Source organism: Halichoeres trimaculatus, unplaced genomic scaffold (genome assembly GCF_033239565.1).
Source record: "Halichoeres trimaculatus isolate MK-OKI-2021-1 unplaced genomic scaffold, fHalTri1.1 fHalTri1_scaffold_11, whole genome shotgun sequence".
Taxonomy (NCBI): Eukaryota; Metazoa; Chordata; class Actinopteri; order Labriformes; family Labridae; genus Halichoeres; species Halichoeres trimaculatus.
Genome location: NW_027437189.1, coordinates 22374681 through 22385444, shown reverse-complemented (window position 1 = coordinate 22385444; position 10764 = coordinate 22374681). Strand labels below are relative to the sequence as shown.

General features: G+C 40.9%; 1 protein-coding gene across 1 annotated transcript; it reads right to left on the bottom strand.

Moving 5' to 3' along the window:
- Positions 1 to 991: 991 nt before the first annotated feature.
- smc1a (structural maintenance of chromosomes 1A) lies at positions 992 to 10764 on the bottom strand. The gene is made up of 26 exons (XM_074681345.1): positions 10320 to 10764; positions 9678 to 9866; positions 9424 to 9536; positions 9068 to 9271; positions 8428 to 8666; positions 8051 to 8309; positions 7143 to 7283; positions 6972 to 7054; positions 6756 to 6855; positions 6227 to 6334; positions 5912 to 6097; positions 5415 to 5594; positions 5177 to 5323; positions 4835 to 4972; positions 4624 to 4740; positions 4426 to 4532; positions 4192 to 4333; positions 3959 to 4104; positions 3708 to 3861; positions 3512 to 3619; positions 3241 to 3397; positions 2984 to 3138; positions 2656 to 2807; positions 2465 to 2534; positions 2256 to 2366; positions 992 to 1782 (listed from the first exon to the last, which is right to left on the bottom strand). The coding sequence occupies exons 1-26, from the start codon at positions 10426 to 10428 to the stop codon at positions 1702 to 1704; spliced, it is 3696 nt and encodes a 1231-aa protein (XP_074537446.1). The 5' UTR covers positions 10429 to 10764; the 3' UTR covers positions 992 to 1701.

Here is a 10764-nt window from a genome sequence, read left to right as displayed (position 1 = left end):
ATTACTGTCTTTTATTATTGAGGTTTACTGAGTTTCTCCTGCTCACCACTCTGCTCCTGTGCAGATGGTTTCAGCAGATTATTAAAAAGAAACTTTTTTTTATTTGAATAATTGAATGTTTAGTATAAATGATTTACATATATTTTAAAACATTTGTTGAAAGTCATTGTAGTCAAGCTGTGCAAGTGATTTATGTTGATTTAATCAGCATAATCTTAATCACTCACCTGCAACAGCTTTAATGCTTTTTGACTCATTGATGTCACACTTTAAAAACACACTTTAAAAACACAGTTTGACCTGTGGAAAAACAAATCTTCAGCATACCTGGAGTATGGTGGATTTAGCTTCACAGCTCACCTGGGCCGTTATCAAATTTAAGTTGTGATTGGGCTGGCATAAATTATTGCACTTTTTCATGTCTTGTGCCTAAATGCAAACAGAGAGACCTTTTTTTTTTTTTTTTTTTACGATATCTCCTGGTCAGCCTGTGATTTCCCTGTCCTGCAAATATATTGTTAAAAGATTTGAAGATAGTTTGAGTGAACTTTACAGCTCAATGTCTTCATTACTGGATCTGTGCCGTTATGGCTGATGGTGTCTTGGTGTTTTCTTCATAGTAAAAGAATAAATTGTTCAAACACACTATTTGTGTCTTTTGTTTCTGCACACAAAAGAAGATGGAAATACATGCTGTGAAATGGGTTCGAAAACGTCTCTACAGAAGCTGACTGTGAAAAAGTGAAACCTAAAGCCATAAACCTGATTTTAAAAAAAGAAACCAGGTGAGGACAGTCTGAGGAGATATGTGCAGACGTTACAGTATGAAAACTGAGAACCTCTAAATATAGTCTTGCCTTGCAGAGCACAGACTAATCCTTATGGAAAGGAGACTAATACAGCAACATGAAAGTTGTACTGCAGGTGAAAGGTGTATTGGAAAAAAGAGGCAAGTCTACAGTAGAGGTAAAAAAAAAAAAAATATGGGAGCTTAAATAATTCAGATTTTATTTATTGAAGCAAAAGCAATCAATAAACTGGCAGGACAGAAAGATTCATCCTGAGTTCACCTAAAGCTGGTTCAGAATTTCACTCAGGGAATACACAGCAGCTGTTATTCATACAGCCACACAACCTCAGTTTATTTCCTCTGACATGACTTAAAGATCCTGTAGCACCGCTGGTTGCAGCTGACTTGGAGTTTTATGTAGTCATCACACACAGGAATGTATCCACCACAAAGTAACAACAGTGTCCTAATTTAGCTTTTTTAAAAAAGAGCACATGGAAATGCAAATACATGTTTCAGCACACACAACAGAGGATACGCAAAGGCTTGAAGCACATCACTGAGAGGAGCCATAAACAGTATAAAAACTTGCTTCAGGGAAATCGGACACATTCTACTCCATGATACAATTTCTACATTCTGTTAAAAAGATGGATTTTATCTCGTCATTGATTATTATAAAGACTCCTGACACATTAAGAAAGGGCTTACTTGTATAAATGTACATACACCCTGGCTGTCGCCGCCTTAAAGGAACAACCACCTGAACCACTAGTTTTCTACTCTACGGTATCAAAAAAAGGTACATAAACATAAACATAAAAAGAAAGTACACGTGATTCTAATGGATACATGATCTGTGACTAAAGAGAATGTCAAACTTGCTAAAATGTCAGTGTTGAGTGCGCGTCCTATTCATTGGGATTGGGGTTGGCATCAGGATACTGAGAGAGGTCAAAGGTCAGGACCTTGCTGATGACACAATCTCCTTGCTGTGAAAGAAAGAAAAAAGTGTCAACATGTTACACTATCATACCGAACACATCATATTGGATACACAAAGTTTCAGAGACCTTTATCTCATCAACATCATTGATAACTCACTTTAGCCTTCTCAAGCTTAATACAAAAGCACAGTATAAATTAACATTAACTGACAAAAAAACGCTAATCCAGCTTTTGTTGCCTGGATTGTTTCTGAAATTTGCAGCGACCCATCAGTTTCTCTTTTTTATGTCTTTCAGTAGCCTGTCAGAATATAGCTCTGATTGCTTTTCAAATATGTTTGTTCAATTAATTGTGCACCAGCTCTTCACGATTTTTTTTTTGTTTTTAAGTTTGGACGGTGTTTAAACCAATGCTGCTACTCATCCCCCTCTTTCTACTACTCATTGGGCATATCTGCAGTGACTTCTGCTTGTTATGACATCACATGCATTCCCTCTATAATACAAGAGATACAAACCTCGGGATAAACCCCAATCAGCGAGTCTGCCTTTGTGTAAAATTCCTCCTTCAGAGAGATGACGATGGCCTGGAAGTTCTGCACTGACTGGTCTTTGATGTAATTTGCAACCTTGAGGTACAGAGTAAAAAATGTATGAGCTGCAGTTTGAAAACAAGTGTTTACATCACCAGAAGCCCCAGTGAAGCTCGAGTGTTTCGCTAACAGACCTTGCCGATGTTAGTATTGTCCAGAGCAGCATCAATCTCATCCAGGACGAAGAAGGGGGCCGGCTTGTAGCTAAAAAGAGGAAAAAGAAGATGAAGCAAACACAGTCACGGACTGGAACAGTAAAACCTTCACACTTTCTTGTTTTTAAATAAAAATCATTTGAAAACTATGTCATCCTGCACGGTTTTACCTGTGAATGGCAAAGAGCAGAGCAAGAGCAGCAACAGTCTTCTCTCCTCCAGAAAGGTTATCCATGGGTCTGAACCTCTTTCCTGGAGCTACACAGTTGTAGTTGATGCCATCCAGATACGGTTCCTCTGGGTTCTCTGGGCCCAAGAAAGCCTACACAAGAGGGACACAGTGTGAAAGGTTTAGGTTCTGATGCAAAGTAAAGGTCAAAGAGATGCTGTGTTGTGTTGGCTAAAAAAAAAACACATCTCAAACATATCTTTTATTGTGGCATTAAATCTATGAAGGTTGATGTAAAAACTAAAGAAATAAATCAAACCCCAGCTTACCTGAGCACTGCTGTTGCGTGAGAGGGCCTTGTAGATTTCATCAATATTCGTTGCAACTGACTCAAAGCAGGTATTAAAACGATCAAACCGTTCTTTCTTGATCTGCTCAAAGGCTTGCTTGGCCTTCTTCGCTCTCTTGCGAGCAGCCTCAAACTCTGTCGACAAGATAAAAACCAAAACCATGAAATCCCTCAGCTGCTGCATTATTTAGAGCTTTTGAAAGGGAAGATTTCACTGAATCAATCCTGCTCTCTTACCGTCACTGGTCTCCTGGAACTTGTCCCTCACACTCTCTAGCTTCTCCATGGCCTTCATGTTGGGTGCACTGATCCTCTGGAGGATACTCTGCTGCTCATTCAGACGCTGCTGCAGGGTGTTTGTCTCACCCTTTATCTCTTCTTCAGACAGTGCATCCTGCAGGAAGTCAAACAGAAAGAGACTCGTTAGATTCCACTTTATAGAGCTGTAACTTCAATTAAAAATACTGTTTTAGTTTCACTGTAAATCGTCTTAGTGTGAACCAGTTACCTTGAGGTCTTCAGACAGGTTGCTGTAGTCGATCTCTATGAGGGCCTCTTTGGCGAGAACACTACTGGATGTCCTCTGGCTGCTGGACTCGTCTGTCTGAGAGCCCCCCTAAAAGAATGAAATTCAAAACAATTGATTTCATGCTAAAACTCAGATAGTTTAACAATTACTCGCTGAGTGAGTCTTCTTTCCTCACCTCTCCCTGGCTGATATCATCCATCGTTCCGGATCGAAGAGGCAACCTAATATCCTGCATTTTGCAGGCCTGCAGCAAGTTGTGACGGTCGCTGCGCTTCTGTTCCAGTTTTGTCTCAATAGCTGTCACTTCCTTCTGGAGCTGAGTCAATTCCCTGGAAAACACAAAAACAACATTTGTAGCTTAGTCATCAAAGGACACATTTTCCACACAACGTTCCTGGGTGTTTACGTGTTTCTTTAAGCACTAACTTGTTGGCGCCTCCAAGTTTTTTGCGAATCTCCTCCATCTCGTGGTTTTTATCGTTGACTTCAGACTTCTTGGTGAGGTGCTGATTCTTCAGGTCCTGCAGCTGGGCCATGGTCTCATCAATGATCTTCATGTGTCTGTGCTCCTCCTGCAGGAACAAAAGAGTGACGAGTGAAAACTGAGACTCAGAGCTTACTTAGAGCTTAAGTTTTCATTCTTCATGTCATGTTTTCACCTTCTTGAGTCGCTCTATTTCATTCTCGTCTTTCTTGACGGTCTGCTCCCACATCATGACTTTCTCCTGGTCCTCCTTCAGCTGATTCTTCTCATAGTCCACCTGGATACCCAGGCGGGTCTTCTGGGTCTCAAACTCAAGGCTGAAGGGAAATAACGTATGTTATACTATGATCTAAAAGAAACTTACGATAAGATTAGAAGCAATGCAGAAAGAACTTAAAATTAAACTCACCGCTTCTTTGCGATCTCATTCTGCCTCTTCACCTTTTCCTCCTCAAACTCTCGGATGTTCCTCACTCCGATCTCCTTACAGAATTCCACAAACACCTCATCCTCCACCTGGGATACAAAAAATATTTACACTGATGTTACTTCAATGTCGCAGTCAGATACAGGCTTCTAAATGGAGCCAATGGACTGTCGGGCTCACCAGGTTCATGCGGTCTCGCAGGTCGGTGATTTCCCTCTCACGGGACTGAATGATCCTCTTGATGTCATTGATGCGAGGGCCAAAGTTTGCTAGTTCACTCTCGAGCTTGGATTTCTCCTACATGGCACAAAGAATACAAGTTTAAATAAACAGCTTCTTGAGAAAGAACAAGGAGGAAAATGAAGACATGACATTAAAAGCAAGGCAGTACCTGCATGTTGAGTGAGAGGTGGCGGGTTTTGGTCTGTTCCAGGTCACTCTGGGAGTATTTAAGTCTCATCTGCAAACCATGAGCCTGAGACTGGACCTGACGCAGCTCTGCCTCCTTCCTCTTGGCCTTCATTTGCTCCTACAAAACAAAAGATCAGGTGGAAAACTGTGTTACTATACCCCCCAAACATCCAGACTGTTACTTAATGTCATGTAGCACTTGGAGGTTCATCCGTACCGACTGCATAAGGACACACTTCTTTCTCTTTTAGAGGTATTCTAAAATTAATCTCATGGACGACACCACAACCTCTTTGATGCAGGTATTAATAATTCAAGTTACCTTGAGCTCTTCTGTGAGTTTTTCTTTCTTCTCTTTCAGTTTGTCCACTGCCTTCTCATCCCATCGCCGGGCTTTGGCTTTCAGATCACTGGCTCCTCCAGAGATGACACCAGATTTCTGAAACAGGGTACCGTCGAGGGCTACAGTCTGCAGTGAGGAACAAAAAGGAGAGATTAGAGGACGTAATTCCAATCTAAGGACATAACATAGTTTTAGTCCTTAATATTAAGTCAAACACCTTGTGTCTGTATGGCCCTCCAAAAGCGATCCTTCGGGCATCTTCGACATTCTCACAGACCAGAGCGTTGCCACAAGCGTACTGCAAGGCTTTCTTGATGTGGGGGGGCTCGTAGCGGATCACATCAATCACCAGTTTGGCTCCTCGTAGCTCTCTCAGTTTTTCATCTGTTGGTTTCACCTTTTATCAGAGGAAAGAAATACTGAGATTTTTAATCCAGCAGGAGATGAGATGCCTCATAATGAGCAAGAAATAAACTAAAATTTCTGCTTGTGAGAAATCTCTCTGCTTGTAAACTCTACACCCACATTCAATCAAAAGCTCTGAAATGAAGTAATTATGAGTGGATGTGCAACAGCAGTGTCAAGTGATCAATGATGCTGTAAGGCAAAAACAAATCCTGCAGTGTTTTTATTCAACATTGCGTGATTTCATTAAGATGGGACTTTGATAAGTGGATATCCTAACACCCAATAGAGCTAGTGTCTTTTATTAACCTCCAGGTAGTCGAGAGGCAGGAAGGTCTCAGGTTCTCCTCTCTGCTCCTTGATGTACTGAATACAATCTCTTCCAGTCTTCTCGGAGTCAACGATAATGGCGTCCATGTTTTTGCCCAACACTTTGGTCACAGCAATCTGATACTTCTTCTGCGTGGGCTGGCACAGGTCGATCAGTCGGCCATACTGGGGAAAAGAGGACATTTTTGTAAGACACTGCACTAAATGTTACAGAGTAAAAAGAGCTGCCGCCTTTTAAGAATAACTTGATTGATTATGTTATTAAATGAATGAACTCTGTCATAGTTGGCATACCACAGAGCCGGGGTACAGTCTTTTAATACTCTCCATGATCTCAGCTTTGCGCTGCTGGCGGCTGTTCTCCTGCCTGTCGATCCTGGCATCTCCAAGCTGCTCCATCACCTACAGCCAAAGGAACAACAATGACATTCATCAGAGACCTGTCACTGTTGATATTTTGCCATGTCAAACACTGGTGCTGCTTATCAAATCAGCAAAAGCAATGTTATTGCAAGACCCTGGGTAACTGGCACACAGAGCTATCATTTTTTGCAGTGGTCACACCTGTGTTTTCCCTGTTGTGTTTAAATGTCTACAATAAGAAAACTTGGTGTATTGATGAGGGGAAGTTTGATTGCTCAGTCTCAGAGCAAAAGTTAGCTTCACATGCGGCATAAGTTATTGTAAGAGAGTAACTTATGCAAAAACATTTCCAAAGGTGTCAAAGGATGGTGGCCAACAGCCTCAGGAAAAATTAACAGAAATTTCAGACGAGTCCATTTGAAGAGATTTTCATTTCTTTCTAAGCGTGTGTATTGAGTACCTGGTTAAGCTCCATGTTGATCTCATCAATCCTCCTCTTGGCCATCTCTACCTCCTCTGTCAGCTCCTCCTCCATACGCTTCTGCTCATCCAGTGACTGCCTGAAAGGTAACAATAATTAGAGATTAAGTAGTAAAAATAATTAAAATGAAGACTATAGGATTAATAATTGAACAGAGCACAGTCAAATCAGCACTAAAAGAATATGGTAGCATACCTGCTGGTGGTGATGTAATCCTCCAGTTTTTCGATACGTTTCTGATTTTCCTCAATTTCACGGATCTTCTGTTTGATTTTGGCCTGAGAACAAACACAAATTCATGGTTGTAGGCACTAAAACCCAGCAAACTCCAACAAATGAAAAAACTGCAATGAAAACTTTACTTACCTCTGTCTCTACTTTCTTTCTCTCCTCCAAGTCGAGGCGGTCCTGGTCAGCCTTCTGGTCACGGTTGAACTTTTCCAGCTCTTGTGCCAGCGTAGCGGCACGTTTACTGGCCTCCTCTTTCAGGCGATGGTACTGTTTCACCTGGGGGGGTGAGAAATGGTAGAGGTCAAGAAAAATCCTTTAGATTCAGAGAAAAATCTAAACTTGACAATCTGGATCCCAAAGCCTGAGATTTGTATCTAACACCTTCCTATGGCAGGAAAAAGCCTAAAAGAACTACAGAAAGCCCAAACTAGTTACGTGCTACATAACTCACTCCAACAAGGTAAAAATAAAAAAGTTACGGTTAAAAAAATTAATATACCAATGATTATAAAGGGGTTTCTAAACTTTGGCTCATAAAACAGGGTTAACTGTGCTTCTTCTTATCAACTAAATCACTTCATCCTTATCAATAAAGCAGGGGTGGCCAACGAGTCCAAGACCAAGAGCCACAAAAATGACCATGGTACTACAGAGAGCCACATCACACACGTGGTCTTACGAATACACTTCCTCTCACGCCGAAATGACATAAAATGAAAATTAAAAAATTTCCAATTTTCAAAACGAGATTAACTGTGTTTTTTAGTGTGTTTAAATTTCGTACTAGAGAAGAGAAACTGAAACCAAAGTATCAGCCCGTACACCCAAACATTGATCAACACCGAACCCAACATTGGCATCAGTGTATCAATATTTTAGATTGATCGGCACACTGCTACTCATAGCTTTATATATATTTTTATGAATGGATCAAAGTGCTACACACTGAAAGGCAAAGAGCCACATGCAGCTCATGAGCCACAGGTTGGCCACCCCTGCAGTACAGTATCCAAGGCTAGTCAAGTGAGTGTAATGCACCAGACCTGGTTTTCCTCAAGAGTGAGATCCTGTCCCTGGCTCTGGGCCTCCTCCTCCATGCGCTCTTCAAAATCTTGCTTTGCCAGTTCCACCGCTCTCATCTCTTTATCCAGCTCATCCATGTCTGCCTTGCGTTTCTTATACATCTTCTGAGCATTTTGCAACGATTTCTTTGCTGCCTCAAGCTTCTTGATCTTGTGTGAAGTATTCTCTTTGGCCTTGATGTACTGCGGCCTCTTTTGGTTCAACTCAGAGTCTTTCTCTCTGTGGGCAGAGTCAAAGAACAACAAAGCTGTGGGTTTTCAAATGAAAATGCTTTAACTGTAGGTCAACTGAAAAGTATCCTGAGCGAGCTTTAAAGATTAACATCAATGTCACTTACTTGATCTCTTTCTCAATGGTCTGCTGCTCCCTCATCAGGCGGCCCAGCTCCTTCTTCTTGTCCTTCAGCTCCTCCTCCACATGGTCCATCTTCTTACGATCCTTGTCAATCTCCTTGTTGCGCTGTCCCAGCTCTTTGTTCAGCTTCTCTATCTCAGTCTCGTTGTGGTAGAGTTTGAAGAGCTGCAACTGAACACTGGCTCTGGCCACTTCGTCTTTCAAACGCTGGTAACGCTCAGCCTGGTGACACAGAAAATTTAACAACATGAACCTTAACAAATCATCAGCTCATATTTAATATTCTGGTAAAAGGAAACTAATGTAAGTCTAAAAACACAAAATACGTTAGATTTACACCATAAGACTTTGCGGTTCTCCCCAGTATTTATTGGTACTGGAGCTTAGAAACTTAGGATAAGTCCCTTTTATCACCTTTAAGATAAATAAGAAAAGAAATCTCATGTTCATCTCAAAAACTAACCACAACTTAGAGTCTTTGTTTCAAAAGTAACAAAAACAACAAAACATCCAGAGAAAAACAATTGAAGGATGTTACCTCTAATCCATAAAAAGCACACACATGAACCTAAATAGAAATTTAGTTAAATATATCAATACTAGACAAATCACAACATACATACCTCCTCTTTTTCTTGTTTAGCTTCTTTGCGCTCAGCTGCAATGTTTTTCTTTCGATGATAATTGAACTGTGTGTCTTCTTCTGCTTTCACCATCTCTTTCTTCCTGCGGTCGTACTCTTGGGCCAGCTCTCCAGACCGTGAGATTTCTTCAAACAGAGCTGTACGCTCTTTTGGGTTCTTCATAGCAATAGACTCCACTGCTCCCTGGAGAAGAGGTGGTTATGAGGACCCAATAGTTATTCAACATCAGGTAATTCATATTTTGGGCAGGGCCCCAGTTGCTTAAGATACATCAAAAAGCAATCGTGTAATGGCACTGTAATGTTACTTTTAGCAGAAATGGATTTCAGCCTTACCTGAAAGACCAAGAAGTTCCTCGCCTTGATCAGAATACCAAGTTTTTCTAGCTCTTCACTGTATTCAGGCAGGCCCACCACCTTGTTGTTGATGCGGTACTCTGAGGAGGAACCTAATGTACATGCCAGGTACAAAGTAAAACTTTGGGTGAGGCTACTGATGAGTTCCCTATCTATTGTAAAAGACAGAGTGTTCACTTCTGCAAAGTGAAAAAATAACTGAATCTAACATAACTGTTAATGACATATCCTACCAATAATGGCCCTCGTAAAAGAGCGCTCCTCTCCGTTATCCTCCTGGTACACCATGCTGACAAAGGCTCTGTTGGCAGCTGGCTTTCCCACAGGTGCTCCATGGATCAGATCCTTTAAAGTCTTCACACGCAGGTTACTCGTCTTCTCTGCCAGCACAAAGCTGATGGCATCCATAAGGTTGGACTTTCCTGAATGGCAAGAAGATAACAATTTTAAAAAATCTAATATGGGATACTACACAAACATAACACACTATTTACCAAAGACTCAAATACCCTTAACATGTAAAGTCATGGTGTTGAACTATGATTATAACTCAAAGCAAAATGTGAAAACATATAAGTAAAAAAATGTTCTCTGTAGTGAAAAACTGGTGAATTGTAAAACATTTTTCCTATTTTGCACTTACAAACCCAAAACATTATTGTTGTTTGGACATTGAAAAAGATTTAACTTGTTCGTAATATAAAAAACACAAAAAGATTGCTTTGACGAAAGCTATGTGTGATCTATTCCTAAATACAATGCATTACCAAAATAAATAATATCCAAACACAGTGAAACCTTCCTGAGCTGTTTACCGTTAGCCACTGCTAGCAGTTGGTCGCTTTAGCTGCGAGCTATGTGCAATCATAACATACCTGATCCATTGGGTCCAATGATCGCAGTGAACTTATGGAAAGGTCCAATGATCTGCCTCCCTTTGTACGACTTGAAGTTTTCAATCTCTATCAGTTTTAAATAACCCATCTCTACGATATTTGCACCGCTGTTCTGAAGAAAAGCTGCAGCGAATGTACGCTAATGAAACGTTAGCTACCTAATGCTAACAACCAGTTTAGCCGATAAGCGATCTCAAAGGCGTAGCATGCACGCTAATGATTGAACTTTTATGTTCAAGCTATTTCTAAACTATGCACGAGTCACATTATTCAGTGCATACAAAACACAGTTTTCCAACCTGACTTCATTCTATTTATCAAACAGAAGAGACGCGGCTTTCACAATAATGCGCCATTTTACAGTCCGACAGGAAGACCCTCTTGCGCGCGAGAGAACAGTCCTCGTGGTTCATCGCGAGAACAG

What these genes read in the sequence shown, in the direction of transcription:
- smc1a (XM_074681345.1), bottom strand. Translation starts at nt 10,428, where the DNA reads ATGGGTTATTTAAAACTGATAGAGATTGAAAACTTCAAGTCGTACAAA. An exon ending in CATTGGACCCAATGGATCAG is followed by an intron (nt 9,867 to 10,319) that starts GTATGTTATGAT and finishes CTTGCCATTCAG; the next exon opens with GAAAGTCCAACCTTATGGAT. An exon ending in GAGGGCCATACAGACACAAG is followed by an intron (nt 5,324 to 5,414) that starts GTGTTTGACTTA and finishes TCCTCACTGCAG; the next exon opens with ACTGTAGCCCTCGACGGTAC.